Source organism: Perca fluviatilis, chromosome 20, assembly GCF_010015445.1.
Source record: "Perca fluviatilis chromosome 20, GENO_Pfluv_1.0, whole genome shotgun sequence".
NCBI lineage: Eukaryota > Metazoa > Chordata > Actinopteri > Perciformes > Percidae > Perca > Perca fluviatilis.
This window is the reverse complement of record NC_053131.1, coordinates 17,119,985-17,137,960: the sequence shown is the minus strand read 5'-3', so window position 1 is coordinate 17,137,960 and position 17,976 is coordinate 17,119,985. Positions and strand designations below refer to the sequence as shown.

Sequence of the window (17,976 nt, the reverse complement as noted above, 5' to 3'; positions counted from 1 at the left end):
GCTTCAGCCTAACGTGACAGACAAGCTATGACAATCTTAGTTGTCAATCAAATGTGTGTGTGTGTGTGTGTGTGTGTGTGTGTGTGTGTGTGTGTGTTCATTCACATCACAGCAGCCCTATAATGACTGTTTAACAACCGGAGCAGTGCTCACCTGTGTCAACGCATTGAGTGACTGAGTTAATTATTGTCCTCCAGAGGTCTGTAAGGCCTCAGAGAGACAGAGAGATTACGGAAGACAAACTGAAGATCAGATAAGCCGAGAAGCTACCTTTCTCTTTAGCTGCAAGACTGATCGATCTCAAAATTTGAGTTCCATTCTGCTGTTGAAATATTACAGATAAGCAAAAGCATCAGTGCTGTTGTTCACGCTCATTTAAGATAATGCTCATAAATGACTTTTCTGCTCACGCCAGATGTGTGCCCCCCTCTTGTAAGGGAGGCAGATGATTCTACCCTCCCCGACCAACAACAACACTCCAATGTTAGGCTAACCTCCTGGTGACTTTATCGAAGCATCTGGCAAATGTTAGGCTTCACCTGAACCCACCGTTTAAGATGTAATCTGAGAAGCGTTCTTACAGATGCGGCTTCAGTAGGCAAAGCTGGGTGTGTGCGATCATGTACGTTTGTACTCTTGCATCTGTGTGCTCTGTGGGCTCAGCTCCCCTCGCGCGGGTTTAAAAAGACAATTGCTCGGTTCAGGATGGGAACCAAATAAGCCGGTGCCGGCACAGCAGGGGAGTCCTTTTCACAGCACGCACAATAACCACCCAGCCCCAGCGAACACAGTGCCTGGCTTGCCTTGTGAATGCACAGCAGTGACTGTGTGCAGCGCACGTGGTTGAGACGGGTCTATGTGTCCTTTTGTTAGCAGCGACTGATAAGTGCAAAAAAAAAAAATGGCTAAAACAGACAAGACCTATAAGACAATAATTCCACACTCCCTGCACAGCTGGCATTTTTTTTTTTGAGAAGCTATTTCCTGTTAAAATTCTGACACGGGAATAATGATGGCTTTGATTGGGCCCCAGTTAACGGGAGGAACTTCCTGTTCCTTTGTATTGGTTTCATTGTGAGGCGATGGGGTGGGAGGGGGAGGAGGGGTCGAGGCAGGGTTTGAGGGAAACAGCTGCTGGAGATGACACAATCAAGAACATCCCTGTGACCCCCACACCCCTGCACACCCCTACACACCCCTACACACACACACACACACAGAAAGAGAGAGAGAGAGAGAGAGAGAGAGAGAGAGAGAGAGAGAGAGAGAGAGAGAGAGATCAGCTTTCAGGCCATCATGTCATCTTGAAGTTCAAAAACAAGACACTCACTACTACACTAAATCAGTCAGTGATGCCTATCATCTTTGGTGTAGAGTCCTGGCCAGTGAGAATATCTAGATTAGTGTGGCTCTGTTCAGACAACAGAGGGGTAATACCTATTGCACCCAATTACAAGAAACCAGGGTCGAACTGAATTTCCAAATAATACTGAGAAGTCTTTTAACCTGCTAGGAAGACCAGATAGATGGTGTTTATTTCAACAGCACCATTCAGAGAATTTGTCAAACTGTTCAGTGTTACACTAAGTATTTCCTGTGATTGTCTTAACATTCCTGCAAATGCTCTATTGCGTTATGTGTCACCAATTTTCCACCAAAATAGCGTATAAAAAAACTGCACGAAGATTTGTGAGCACAATATAACCCAGGTTTGAATTATTGCCACAACAAAACTGTGAACAATTTAGTGGCGAAAGAGGCTTCAACAGCAGAGGAGTTTTAAAATATTATATAATATCAGCAGTTAAACCAAATATAGCTCAACTTTCGAGAACAGAATGGTGCTTTCTGGTTTAAAAAAGCGGTTACGAAATGTTGTGAAAAGGTTAGGGGTTGTCTTGTCTGTTTTGTTTGCACATTTCTAAGGGAAGTCTCACTTGTTATCTATAAAGGAAAGTCTGTGGTTCTTGAGTTAATTGCTGCAAAAGCAGGTGAACGTTGCATTTATTCATCTTTAAGAACCCAACCCCCACCCTACCACTCGCATGCAGGTATTCAAATGCAAGCACATAAACACACATACTTGCTTTTATGCATACACACCCACGTTTTCTATCTGAGTAAGGTTTTTCCATTAGTGTTTTTGCAGAGATCACAAGTTGTTCTGTTTCCTGCCACACAGAGGGTTTCGCCACAGAAGCTAACCAGTGTTCATGCTCTCTCTGCTCTGCATCGAAGATGATCACTGGAAAATCATCAGCACAACACACACACACATACACACACACACACACACATACCACAAACAGATGTATGAACACAAGCACAGCTAATGTTCAGCTTTCTCATCTCATTTATTAGCGTTCTCTCACCTCCTTTTCTCTATACCATTCTTCCCTTCTTTTCTCTGTCCCTCCTCTCATCCCTCTCTCCAGCAGTGCCAGTCTCTAAGGAGGGCTGATGTGAGCTCCAGATGTTGAAGTAGACTGGCTGGAGACAGAGAGGGCAGAGAGCTTCTCCTTCTCTTCACCTCCCCTTAAGCTTATATTACCTGATATTTTTGCGTTTTGTTGGATCCCTTTGGCTTCTGTGCCTTTAGGCAACTTCTTACTTTTGCCTTTAAGTCCACCTCTGTTTATGAAGATACACATATGTTTCAATACAAATTAAGCAAAACTATGCCTTTATGTTATGTTGTATGTATTAACTGCATATGAGCAAAAACGAATATTATCCCACTACAACCTTACAACAGAATACCAATGACATCATTATTTTCTATGGAAAGATATTGTGCTTTTTTTTCATTTATTTATTTGGATCCCCATTAGCTGTTAACAGAGCAACAGCTACTCTTCCTGGGGTCCATATATTAAAAAAAAATATTCTACAACCACATCGTGTGATAATATAAACAAAAGTGAAGGTCTTCAAATACAATAAAGAACACTGCAGACTTCACCACTAAAGCATCTTGTAGGACACTAAAGATCTGAACTAAACTGAATAGTAATGTAAATATATACTGTATACAACAATAGGAATTCCTACAGACATTTCTATAGAAACTGCTGTTAGTGTCTTTCTTTTAGTTGTTGAGACTAGTCTCTTGTCCTTCACAAACAAATCTCTGCCTCATGACCCCTCTCTCTCCCCGTTTCAAAACAAATGTTGTTGTCATCTTCATATAAGGCCTTAGTGCTTAGGTCAGGGGTCATCTAGCCTCTAAAGATACTATCTCTCTGTATGTGAACATCCATCAATCACTGTGGATACAATGTCACCTTCCTCACCTCTTGTCCCATACAGCATCTCTGCTCCTCCTCTTCACCCCCACTCTCTGTAATCCATTCGGATCCTGCGTTCGCTCACCCGGTCCCCTCCCTCGAACGCCTCGCTGGTGCATTCCGCCAAAGCACGCATTGATCACCGGTAGACACAGATAGACATTTAAGAGAGTTGTGCGAGTGTGTCGTTGAAGCAGCAGAAGCAGGGGTCACGCTGTGAAATTAGGCTGCATGACGGGGCTAATTGAACTCAGGGGTCACTAACGCGCATCGTTGACCATTCACGTTACTTAGCATATCTTAATGTGCTGATAAGATCATGTGTGTTACAGCTAATTTGAAGTAAAAATAACAAACTGAACAACAAGGTAGCGGTTATGATAAGTGGAGGAAAGAAGAGAGTTTAGTGGTTATTGCTTTACGTTACGGGAAAAGAGTGTAGCTTTCACAGTTTGCTGCCATAAACCCCCCAGCTGAAACACTTTGATTCTATTGAATTAGAGAAAAACATGATTGCCTGGCTGTTTGTGAGAGAACAGGAGGTTTGGCATTGGATGCAGTTTGCCATTAAACAAACCCTAGCTTGTAAAGGTATACATATACACACACAAATATATAAAATGGACTTGACAAGTGTTAATAAGTCCTTGTCACATTGGAATAAAAATAGAAGCTAGAAAACCCAAATGAAAACGTTCACACAGATCTTAAGACAGCTCTCAGGCAACTTTTCCCCCTTGATGTCTTGGCTGTTTTCCTCATTTAAGAGGCCACAAATCCTATGTAACTCAATATTTAAAATACTTCACTTTCAAAATAGACTGTCTACATTATCTCTACAGCCACATTAAGAAACAGCAAAAACCAAGTCCACTCTGTGCTCACACGCACACACCCATTGTATTCTATTCAAAGGTCACATTATGTAGCGATTGGGCATTTTGAAATAGCTGCTAAATCCACTTTGCTGTAATTAGAGCACTTACCAGCACGCCAATGCGTAATGCATTAGTCCGGTCACTTCTAGGCAATTAAGACTTGTTTAATTTCACCTGCTGTGACCCGACATCTCCTGAATATTATTAAGAAGCAGCTATTCTGGATTTCCTGTGAGAATTAGGAAACACAGAATAAGGCCACAGTTAGTAGTTCATACAGTTCTTAAGAACTTACAATTAAAATGAGACTGTAACTTTTGCTAAACAGCAGTCAAGAGACAATTATATTTGAAAAGTTTGCTAACATTAGCCCCCATAAGCTACTGGTCACACCAGATCAAGTAAGGCTGTATCTCCAGAGTGTGGTGAATAGAACAAGGGTGCATTTGATTTCTTATGAATTTAACTTTTCATCTGTACAAATAAGATTGTTTTATTTCAGATTCCAAAAGTTACATAGTCTCACTTCAACACATAAAAACACAAGAATCTACATTTAAAATTTAAGGAGTGATTAAACACATAATCAGAGATCCATTTCACCCTAAGACATTATCAGCAAAATACAATAAGCTTTTTGACATAATATATGGCAAAAAAACTTTTTAAAATATTTAACCTCCAAAGAGTGAAGTAAATATTAGGAACTGATCTACTAATTTGCTGCTTTGATGTTGACCCATGTTGTCCCGCCTGGCTTCTTATCAAATGACCCCAACTCTGACTCACATGCTGATGGAGAGTGTGTGTGTGTGTGTGTGTCCAGCCTTTTACTTCAGACCAAACTGCCTCTATATACAGACAGACATTATCTGCCTCCTTTGCCCATCTGGAGCAAAGGCTCAGGAGTTGCAACAGTGTTGATGATGACTTTAATAAATGTGTGTGCATGGTGTGCTTGATGCCCTGATGCCCCCCTCCCCTCCTCTCCTCTATTGCAGCTCTCTGTGGCTTGACCTTTGACCTGGTCATTTGACCTTCCCGGTGTAGAGTGCTCCTTGGTCATCCAGCTGCGAAATAGACCCTGTGTGTGTGAGCGCATCTGTGCTCTCGCAACATCCTGGAGGAGCTCTGTGCACTTTGAATGAAAAGGCCTGATCGACACATTTGTTTGTTTCCCCATAGGGTCGGTGGTTCCTACGTGATTTCCTTTTATCGTTGGCCTATTTGCTCACACTTAAATCTGCACTGTAAAAATCTTTCTATCACTGCTCTTCCATTCTTGCTCCCTCCCAGATTCCTTGCCCCCTCTGCAGAAGGACAGAGGAACTGCATGAACTGACACAATTTCCAGTTATGTATTTGGGACTCAGGAATAGAAGGAGGCACCTAGGCAGACAAACCACAAATGTCAAAAATATGTAAATCAGTTGGTTTTTTTAACCACAATAGATTTACGTTTCGGTTTGACATGCAATATTTTGAAACCAACTGGGTGAGGGATGAATATGAACATTTGTCAAGGTCTTATATAATAATGTTATATACACAGGGTTGATTTATTAGACTGAGTGGAATGTTTAAGATTATTGTCAGACCTCTACCGGAGAAGAGAAACAGCCCACCGATTTCCGTCACATGTGGCTGATAAAGAAACTTTCCCTTACAAATCTGTCTTCAACAGACAACAGAATGACTCCTTTTTAAAGGACAGTTCCAGCAACTTCATGGATACAATGTAAGCCTGTGCATGCTAAGCTACTGTGCCTAGAAATGGTGTCCCTCTATTTCTCCCCACATCTTTCTTTCCATTTGAACTCGTCGGGTCCCCAGTACAGCACACAGGGCCCCCTTTTCGTCTCCTCCCATCCCTCTCTCTTCTCTCCTTCCTCTATCTCTCTCTTTCTGTCTCTCTGCCCCCCTGCTAGGATCCCCACAGCTGCGCGGACCAGGTGCGTTCCGCCCCACACACACACACACACACACACACACACACACACACACACACACACACACACACACACACACACACACACACACACACACACACACACACACACACACACACACACACACACACACACACGCCAACGGACGCAGCAGGAAATGCCTAATACTAGTTTTAGAATGATGCCACTATGCCAGCTTGACAGGGAGGCTGCAGGATCTGTCACCAGAGAAGGCAACAGAGAGAAAGTGAGACAGAGACAGAGAGTTAGTTAGTATCTCGCAGCTTATTGGAGAAAAAAGTGGAAACTAAAAGAATGAAACAGTTACTTTATGTCTGAACATTATGTTCTAGTTTTAAGTCCAGATAGTTGACAAAACTTAGAATTTCTTAGCTCATAAACAGCATCTACACATGGCCTACTTCACTCTCCATGGAGGTCCATTTCCAGCACTGGATATCAACACACTACATCTCTTCTGGCACAGCCCAAATACAGTATATCCAACTACAGCTCTCTCCAGGGATCAAGTAAAAGGGACGTCTGTCTGTGCGAATGTGTGTGTGAGTGTCACTGTGCATGCATGTGTGACTTTATGTGTGGGTGGATGCACATGTGTTCTTATAAAAAAGTACCAGTTATTTTGGTCTGTGGCTCACCACAGCTCACACTCTCCCCTGTCTTGTGCTCATCTCACACGGCCCCAAGAGAAAGGGGAGAAGAGTGTGACAGACGGAGAAGCGGGTGAGCAAGACAAAGACATAAATAAAAGTAGAGGAGAAGAGGCTGAAGAGGAGGAAAAGGTATTTGTCATCAAAGGAGATAGTAATATATGACTCATGTACGTAATGAGTCAGTAGGCATTGGAAGCCATCACAGGGCTCTCCATTCATGTTTCTTCTAAAACATATACAAAATATACTGCTTATCTCTAACATCTCTAACTTTTATTTTGACTATTTTGATTCTTGGGGAATTTCAGAAGTACTTATTCTTTCTGCAAACAGCAATAATAAAATGAAATCAAATGACTAAACAACTGTGACTAAACAAAATAATGTACTAAACTATTTAACTCCGGCTACAACTAATGATTATTTTATTGTTCAATTAATTTTGTCTATAAAATGTCCATCACAATTATTATTAAAGTCCAAGGTGACATCTTTAAATTGCTCCAACCAACAGTCCAAAAAACCCAAAATATTCTTGGTTATGTTTAGCATTCTTCTGCATTCATTCATCAACTATTTTTGACATCACCTATCTTACAGCCCTGACAGCAGTGAACAGAGTAGTGGGGTTCAGAATAGAATCAAAATATTTACTAACCCCCTTCATACTTAAGTGGAAATGCATTTTACATCTATTTTTCTTTCAGACTCAGGAATTTACAACAAAGTGTGTGCCTTTAGTCAAAAATCACCCCAAACATTTTGGAGAAAAAAAATCCTGTTCTTTAATTTGCCCCCAAATTCTACTTTCCTTCAATAATAGCAATCCACTTTAAACTGGCACTGCTGTAATGCAAGTCTGTCACACAGTTTTGGTGCTGAACACGAGCTGTTCTCCCCATCATTATGGAGCGTGAAGCAGATGTACTGTATCCTGCCTCAGCACCAGCAGCACTCACATTATGAAGAACAATACAAAGACATGACAATTTCCAATTTTATATCTCAATATTTGGGCAACATTTGATCAGTTGACACGCTGGCTATGGTCTACATATTTGGATATGCTGTAACAGCTGTGCTGACAATGTTATCTTAATGACAAATGTGTGTTTAGTTTAGTTCAATTAAATGTGTTGACTTTATGTTGATCTGACTGTAAAGAAAAGTTTCAGTTTGCTATTGGCCTGTTCGCAGAAATTACATCACTGATAAAACAAATCCAATTTAAACTGGCTTTAGTTTTTTATTCGTTAATATTATTACATGGGCAAAATGTAATTGCAATGTCATTAACAATCCCCATTTTATTTGAAATGCATTTGCTCAATAATTTGTCTTACTGTTGATATATATTTCTATTATGCAACTGCTTATATTTTTAAATTGAAAGTATTTAGTTTCTAGTATTTGAAATAGAAGTTGTGAACCTAAAAGCTTGTACATGATGGAACTTAAGCCCAAACAAATGTAGTGGACATGTCAGAGGTCAACCTGAACAGATACTAAGGTGCACCAGAAGCAAAAGCCCTGGCATTTCATTGTGATGGAAACTTAGAAAGGCCGCCACGTACAGCACACACACACACACACACACACACACACACACACACACACACACACACACACACACACACACACACACACACACACACACACACACACACACACACACACACACACACTGCTGACACTTCCAGTGTGGCCACATTCTCACCTCAAACCTTTCCATTCACTGATTGTCAGGCCAGTGTTTCCACCAGCGGATGTTTTTTGAGGCCAGTGTTTCTTTGAAAAGACACAGAGGGCCTCAGCCAGGTAGAAGAAACCTACATCAGCTATTTTAGACTCCATTTTCTGTTGGATACCTGAAGTTCTACTTTCCAAGAGCTTTTTAAGCTGCACCACTAAACTCTTTTTTTGTTCTAAGCCAGTTTTCTGTTTGATTGTAGGTGATTGATCTGTCTTCACAGCGCAGGGTTTAAAATGTATTCTATTTTTCTTCAGAGATATTTAACAAAGTGCAAGACTACTGGCATAATATGGCCCGAAATATTCTATGTTCACTAAAATGAGTACATCAGTAAAAAGTCTGGAGAAAACTACTACTACTAGTAGAACTACTAGGTTTCTCTTTGCGTATGTGGAAGTAAGAAAGACACACACACACACACACACACACACACACACACACACACACACACACACACACACACACACACACACACACACACACACACACACACACACACACACACACACACACACACACACACACACACACACACACACACACACACACACACTCCAACAGGAAGAGTGTGGGTGTTTGGGAGCAGCTGCATGGAGAAGCATCAGAACCAGCTTCCTACTGGTGCAGCCAGCATCTCTCCTCCCTTGTCTTTTTCTCTCCCTCTATTTACTCATTTCCTTCACATCTCTAACACTGACAGAAACATATATCCAGTAATACCAGACAATACCACCATCATGCACCATCCTATGCTAACTTGAAAAGCAAACACAACAAGATTGAATCTGCACTGTTGGCAAAAAATTAGCTGGCGTACAGAAAACATGGTTTGTGCATGTTGCAATGCAAACAGTGTGTGCATGTGTCTCCTGTTTTTGTCCTCTTTCCTCAGAATGGTGACACACCAGCATATCACCACCTGAAAGACCAAATGTTGCACAACACTTTCCTGTGTAGAGCTCTAATCGAGGGCTTGTTGGTAGCTTCGATTCCAACACCTGTGCGAGGTGAGGCTCAGATGAGTCAAGGACAGCAGATAAAGCCAGGAAATTAACATAAGAAAGAGGTTTTGGAAAATGAACTGACAGTTAACAGCCTCAGCTGTAAAATGTCAATCTTTCATTGTTGCGCAATCATCTTTGTATGGACTTGATTTAAAAAAAAAAGAAAAAAAAAAAAGATGATGATGAACAGGATGTACTGCATCTGTCAGTGAATATGTAAATGCACTAGTTGATATAGTTATCTGAATCAAGGCCATTGGAGTCGTCCTCTAACACGAGACTGCACAGGTGCAAATGCCTTAGCATCTTTGTGTTTCACTTTCCTTTCCAGTTTTCTATTCTTACATACTAATGCTATCATCCTGTCCCATTCCAACCAGTATTCCTCCGTCTTCTACTTTCCTTTAACTCCTCTCTGCAACTCCTTTCTGTCAGCAGCACACCCCCAGTTAAGTGGTTACTGTGCTGAAGACACTAAGCAGTTATTTCTGTGTTTCCTGTGTGTCATGTGGTGGTAGCTCGAGCTAGCTAGCATGGCTGACAACACACAGGCTCCCAGGTGCAGAGTGTCACAGTGTGGGCCGTCAGCCAGAAAGCCTGTGGGCCAGTTAGCAAGCCAACTAGGCCCTGCAGCACGTGCTGCCCTCCACCCCCACCCTTAACCCATTGCTAGTCCCAGTGGAAAGGATATACAGGCTTGTGACATTTTCTCTATGGGAAAGAACGTCCGCTTGTGTATGTGTGAGCCTGTGTGAGCTTATTTTTTTTTTTAAATTTTAATTAGGGAATTACTCCACCAAACTAACCTGTTTTGGGATACAGTTGGTATAAATGATTTAATGTGTCATCCACCTGTCAAACTTATGACACTCTGGAATAAGCTTATGTTTCTCCCCCAGAGTTCAGGGGGTGAGGCTGCGCTGACAGAGAAGACCTCGAGTGAAACCAGCATGCAGGGGCACCAGGGTTCGCCCTCTTCCCCCAGCTCGCCCCCAGGCTGCAGATGCACCGACCCAGACAAGGCTGCACTTCTCTGGGCAGCACAGAGAGACTGCTGTGCTTCGGTTCCTGGAGCCCTGATGCTCTGATTGAGACCCTGCACCCATGCAGGAACCAGAGGGAGGGGAAGGGGAGAGCAAAGTGAGGGGATGCAAACACATCTGGCATCTGCAAAACCCTGCACACAACTCTCATATCATCATGAAGAAATGTACAGGCCATATAGAAAAGCGAGTTCTGTTTTCCCCTTGCTATCACACATGCAACAGAAGATACACACACCCCCACCCACACACACCCACACACATCCAATTGTGTGCCTACTACCTCTACAATCTAGAAAAGTAATTATGTGAGGAACAGGACAACAAGTCACAACAATTCTCCAGCTGGTAGGACAGCACCAGAATACACCACTCTCTGCTATTGTTCTATTTATATAGCTCACCAAACAAAGCCATGTTGGTGCCTAAAAAAACAAATTATTTAGTGACATAGCAGTTAAAGAGGAAATCGTCGGAAACAATGCTATTTTCAATTATGTATACATACACAGTATATACATGCAGTAAAATCTATTAAAGCTGTCAAGGGGAAGATAAACGAAAAGCTGTGAAAGGAGGACACAATACAGAGTGTATCAGAGTGCAAGAAATTTGTGTGGGTGCACGTCTCTGCAAGGTGTCTTTTTGGTGTGTTTGTATCTTTTGCGTGGGCGCTGCCTTTTGCATTAGGCGGCAGTACAGGACGGAGTTAGAGGTAGTGGTTGGGACATGTGTTTATATGTATGTGTGTTTGTGTGTGTGTGTGTGTGTGTGTGTGTGTGTGTGTGTGTGTGTGTGTGTGTGGGTAAGAGTGCAGAATACTTTTGATAAACAAGCAGCACCTCTCTTTATCCGTTTCAGCCCACTCGTCCACAGAGCCACGTGTTTATCTATTGTTTTCTTTAAATGGTTTGGCGATAACTTCTCTTTATCGGTTTTAAAGCAATACGAATTTGACAAGAAGGAAAATACATGCATGTAAGGGCATAATTGAATAACATATCAAATGCATATACACAGTGGTGTTGGTGTGCCTCTGAGCTGCCTCCTCTCTTCAGGGTGACTGAGTGAGAAGCATAGCAGCGAGCTGGAGCGGTACGCTCTTTGTGGCCAGCTGTGGGGCCATTAAAGGCCCATCTGCAGACAATAGGCTCTGTCTGAAGGGCACACACAGCCTGGTTCCTGTCCTGCTCTGCCTCACTGTGTTTGTGTATGGATGCGTATATGAGAGTACCATGCATTTCCATGCCCCATTTTAATCTATTACAAAGGAATACACATAAAACATACACTTACTCATGCAGCTACTTCAAAATGTCATTTCAATGTAACTGCATTAAACGCTGTAATTTTCCACAGCAAATCTCTACCTACATATAATGGACTCATAACCCCAATTTGTGATAACGGCCTCTCAATGTGGCAGAGATAAACAAGTCATCATTGCAGATGACGGAAAAACGGCGCACGATTAAAGCTTTCATGCAATTTTCTCTTCAAAGCCAAGGAAATAAAGATCACTTTATTAAAAGGTTATCTCCTCTCACACACTTGAAAAAACACAACAGCATGCAAAAACATAGGCGGGCGCTGGGAAACAGCTAGCTGGCCCAACCACATACCACTCAGCGTGGTTCGATCAAGCAAGCCACATCTTCACATGCCCTGACACACACACACACACACACACACACACACACACACACACACACACACACACACACACACACACACACACACACACACACACACACACACACACACACACACACACACACACACACACACACACACACACACACACACACACACACACACGGCTGCTGCATGCAGACACATGCAAAAAATATCTGTCCCAATACTAAAATAGGCCCTGAGAGGTTGCACCTGCACCTGTGCCCTGGTCCACACCTACACACAGGTGTCAGGATGTGACACATACACACAGACAGAGAAAGAGAGATAGCAGAGAGGGAGGGGGAAATACGAGAGCGGGGTGAATCACACTGCTGCGGTCGACCAAAAAGCTTTTTCTAGATATCATCTCTGTATTTTGGAGTCTAAAGATGAGTGTGATTTTTATTTTTAAATAGACTTCCAGGTGTAATTATAAAAAGTACTGCACACAATTCAGTAATTCCTCTGTTCTCATAATCATGGGTTTGCAGGGAGTGGAGTGATTGTTTAAGCAAAGTGTGTATCATATTGCATACATGAGTGCATTAAGTGTCTCATTTTGCAATCCAAAATGAGTGGTCTCTGATGGGTGCATTTGTGTGTCACACTGAGTCATACCCATTAGTCCCTCGTTGGTATGGTCCCTTCTCAAACAGGGCGAAAAAGGGGGAGAAATTATTTAAACAGTGCTTATCTTTAAAATATATATAGCTAGCTGCATGGGCAGACCTATGCATGCATGAACACAACGATACACACATGCACGGTACATAAACAAAAGGTTGGATGAGATACATTTTATTATTTCAAAGTGAGACATTAAGAAAATAAAGGCAGTATTCAGTCGGTCTTGATTGAGGTAAATTCAGCTATTCACAGTAAAATCAAAATAATAAGACTACTACTCCTAGACTGCTACTGATCATATTCAAATCTGCATTTAAGAAACTTGAAGAACTGTTACTAAAGTCTGAGCTCTGTAGTGTTCTGGCTTTAAGATGAAGGTGAAAAGGTTGCTGGATAGTAAAACTATTAAGGTTGGTTGATTTTCTTCTAATCAACCAACTTTGGAATACAAAGTGTTTACATGGTTTCTTAGCTACAATGTGTCACATTAAAAGGAATGCTATAAAAACACTGCTGGGGCTCGACTGTGTTCTTTGAGAAACATTGACACCTTGTGGAAGCTGACTGTTGCTGCAGTCCAACAAGATGCTGCTACAGCTGCACTAAAACTTCAAGTTAAATTCTCTTTTCATTTATTTATTTCATTTTCCTTTTCTTCTATATATTTAATGCATTTAATGTTTTATGCAAAGCAATTTGAATTCCCTTGTGTTTCACAGGTGCTATACAGAAAAAGGTTTCTTACAGTGTGGACTATTGTCTTACCGTTTACCAATTTCTTTATATATATACCGCTTTTATATATTTATACATAGTAGTACATAGTAGTAAAATATTCATGTTTTTAGCTAGTCTATTTCTGTGTACATTCTGAGCAACCTTGTACACATACTTGGCCAATAAAGCTTATTCTGACAATATATTAATTCTCCACAGCTGACAGACAGCAACAAATTTGATTGAAAATCTGACAAATAAGTTACTTTATTAAAATACTAGTAAAATACTTTTGAAAAGGAAAGATTAAGGACGATAAATGACAAAATAAAAGCCTTCATAAATCCTCGTCCTTTTCTTTCTCACCACGCATCCCTCACAGTTCATCCTTCCCGGCTCCAATGGGACAAGAGACTCCAGTGCCTTTGAGGCCACAATAGCCTTTAGGTACCTTCTTCAGGTACTGCTGGTGATAGTCCTCTGCATAGTAAAACGGCTGCCACTCCCGGATCTCTGTGGTGATGCGACCGTAGCCTTTTTTATCCAGCTCCTAGGCACAAAATACAAACATAACCCACAATAGTCACTGTACAGTTCCAAGTTTCCAAAAACTAAAGATAAGCTGCAGAAAAATGAAATGCCAGATGAACTGCAGAATGCATTTCAAATAAACTGTATAATTAAGGTATTTCAGCTAAAAATCTTCAAAGATTAAAACACTTTTTAACCTACCTTTTTATGCATATCACACACACACACACACACACACACTGGTATGACAATGATTATGAGGTTAGATTTAAGTTCACTTAAATTTGGAGATGCAGAACTACTGGCCTCCTTGATCAACAGCAGTGCTGTTAGAGGTTAAAATCACTAAAAGAGACCCATCTGTGAGGAAAACATTCCAAGTATGCAGCACCTTCATGTGTTTGGTTTCCATCACCACAGTCGTGACATACTTTCAGCACTACTTTCTCCGTTTCGCCTAACTTCCTCAAAATGAACACACCTCTTTAAATGGTTGTTCTATTCTGTGGTGTATTGGATGTGAACTTTCAATACCTCTCACTAATACAGTAAAAAGGTTTTGCTCCGTGGCTAGAAAACCGGGTGATTGAGTGACAGAAGAAAGGAACACCTTTTTCTTTCAGTAGTGCCGCTTGCCTCTGTGGCTCTCTCTGTGGGACAAAGCATCAAAGAGTATCCGCTCTCTTTGAGAACTCCTTAAGACACTTTTATACTTACACTTTTCTAAACACCTTGAGAAAAGGCTTCAAACACTCAAGAGCACACCTTACATATTAAAATATTTTTTTTACTGGGCTGGTAGACAAATTTGCACAAACAAAAAAAAAAAAGTGGGGGGGGGTTTTCTCTATCAAATAATACAAGCACTCAGCCCTCTCTAGATCAGTGCTCCTGAGAGCTAACAAAACAACAAGTTTGGGGTGCACTGAGAGTGTCTGTGGGCAACAAGTAGCTTGCATGTAGCGCGCTACACCTCTGAACCGCGTGCAGCACTGAGAAGCTTTGCTTTATGGAGGCGTCAATTGGCAGGGTTCAGCAAGCACCATGAAACAGAAGCTAAATGAATCCAATCCTGGCTCAACGTGTTCTTATCAGCTCCTGCACGATACTGTCATGGATCCTGCTGGAGAATTTAAGGATTCTTCATTCCTCGTAAAGGTGGTAAAACTTTAAAACTGCCTGTCAAAGTTTGTAGTTTGCTCCCTTTATGGAGGCTGTGGATAAGCTTGAATTCATGATGGATTCCAAGTTTTCAAGGCAGGAAAAAAACAAAAGGTCTTATGAAAGCTTCTCAAACGACTGCAGCATCATCTACATTTCTATTGTTAAACTGTAATGCTCTTCATGTTCACTTGTGAAATATAGTGAAAGACACAGCTTTCATTTTAATGTCAGGCCCAACAATGCAGACTTGTGAGACATGTCCCAGAATGGAGTTGTCACTGTATATGTGCAATAATAATAATAATAATAATAATAATAATAATAAAAAAATATATATATATATATTTTTATATATATATATTCAATGGCAATCAATATTTTTTTATATATTCAATGGCTCAAATGGTGTGTAACGTAAAAGGTGTTGCTCGTAGTGATGAACCCACAGAATTATCACCCAACCTTGCAATCCTTGTGAGCAGGTTCTACATCAATGTTTTGGTTTTATGGAAAGCAATGTCACCGTTTTGGTTCACTCTCACTGCTCTCATTAACCTCGTTTCCAGCAACAGCCGGCAACTATTTTTCAGTGAGAAAGCTCTGATAAACCCCCTATATGCTACCTGCCCAGCACCAGATGGCAAATGGATAACGTTGGTGAACAAAGTACAACATTTAGCAGCTAAAAAGCCAGATATTGCCTGAAAAAAGGATCGTAAATATAGGACTTGCATTCTCCAGTTGGCCAGGAACAACTCTTAATTAATCAAAATGTTCAGTGTCTGCTGGGTTAGCTGCTTTGCAACTTCATAGAATGAGAACATGTCACTGTTGTGTTTACAGGCTGTTCTGCTTTCCCCAAGTGGCCATATAAATCCATTAATAAAGATCTAAATATAAAATACATATATGGCGACAATTTAGAGGACCAACCAACATAAAGTGTCTTTGTAAGAGATTGGATCAACATGAGCCTCCAGAAACTCCCATTGGTGTTTACCTGGGTTGAGAGCTGATGACTGCAAAGACCATAGTATATTATTCACACCATTTTCATACTCCTCAAACCATTCAGTGACCCCTTGTGACAAGTATGGAAGCATCTGCATTTGTTATGATCTTTCACTTATGTATTCAGGTTCAACTTAATTTTTCGCCTACCTGTAACTATTAATTGCGAACCTTTCCATTCTTTAAATGTCAACTGTTGGTCAACCAGTCTCGGGCTGCAACTTAAAATTATTTTCATTATCTATTAATCTACTGGTCATTTTGAATGGATTGCGTTGATTATTGTCAATTAGTCTTATAATATAGTGAGAAATGCCCATCATAAATTCCTCTCATTTGAGAATCTGAAACCAGAGAATATTCAACATTATTGCTTTATATGAGTTTATCATGTAATCCATAATCAGAATTGTTGGCGATTAATTTACAATTAGTCGACTAACATTTTACGCACTTATATTTGCAAGTTAAAATAAGATACATTTGCTGTTTCTAACTCCTGAGTTAAAACCAAACCAAGCCAAATATGCTACACATCTTTTGCTGATGGTGTAACTGAAGCTGAATAAAAGTACGGAAATGATCATTTTGGACAGAACAAGTTGGTACTTTTAGGTCATCTGTAATGTGCATGTAAGAGTATAAAAAACAAATATCACCACTAATTATAAGATGGAATAATGTCACTGAAGGGCAGCAGGGTAATGTATAATTGTATCCACATGGAGGCAGTGTGGCACTAGCTGTGTGTGTGTGTGTGTGTGTGTGTGTGTGTGTGTGTGTGTGTGTGTGTGTGTGTGTGTGTGTGTGTGTGTGACGGAGGTGATGCAGTAGAGTCAGTAAATCAAAGCTCTGCGCCCCACAGAGAGGCTGAGGCAGCGGCTGACCTCTAAGTCCTCAGTGGCTGCCGCTACAATGTGAGGGCTCTAATCTCCCTGCAGGATGGACCCAGCGTCCACAAACCAAACTACAGCCACAACCCCAACCTCACAAGCATGTACATATTTACCTTTCAAATGCACACTGTGTGCAGTCTGACACAGGAGAACCCATTTTTCCTGCCTATATCCAACAGCATTGTAGTGAACCAGCTGACACAAGCGTGGAAGCTTTGTACATCATGGCCTAATTAATCAGTCATCATCATCACCAAACCACTGTAGTAGCAAAGCCTTCAGGGCAGAGGACGCTTCATGTGAGGAGAACACAATGTCCAAGAAAAGGTCTGCTATTCCGAGCAAACGTACACCCCCGCCCTGACACCCACGCACAACTCCCTCGCTCTCCATCCAGCCCTCTACAGCAGTCACAACACGGCGGCCATTTTAGATCTATAAATCAGAATGCATGGCGTCACGCCACTGTGTATAACCTTATGTGGCTTCTCTCTCTCTCTCTCTCTCTCTCTCTCTCTCTCTCTCTCTCACTGCAGCAGAGGAATTGAGGGAAGGATGTGGAGTGTAAAAAACAGCGAAGATGGAGGAGAGAAAATTCTAGAGAGGACGCGCAAACGAGATGTCCTCAAGTTGAGCCTTTTGATGCTGGTGATAATGACGTCCAATGATGCTACATAGAGGGAGAGAAATGTGTTCATCAGTGTTTGTGTATGCGGTTGTATTTATGTTTAAGTGTGTGTGAGGATTGAAACAGAGGGTCATGAA

The 17,976-nt window shown here is 41.3% G+C and overlaps 1 protein-coding gene across 5 annotated transcripts in view; it reads right to left on the bottom strand.

The window, feature by feature from the left end:
• Positions 1-13,047: 13,047 nt before the first annotated feature.
• Positions 13,048-17,976, bottom strand: part of si:ch1073-358c10.1 (peptide methionine sulfoxide reductase MsrA 1) — a 38,401-nt gene continuing 33,472 nt past the window's right edge. For 4 of the 5 annotated variants that reach the window (XM_039785995.1, XM_039785996.1, XM_039785998.1 and 1 more), the window contains one exon: positions 13,048-14,159. In XM_039785995.1, the coding sequence (XP_039641929.1) occupies positions 13,986-14,159 (174 nt within the window). In that variant the 3' untranslated portion in view covers positions 13,048-13,985. The remainder of the gene's footprint in view (positions 14,160-17,976) is intronic. The other variant, XM_039785997.1, reaches the window with a different exon arrangement.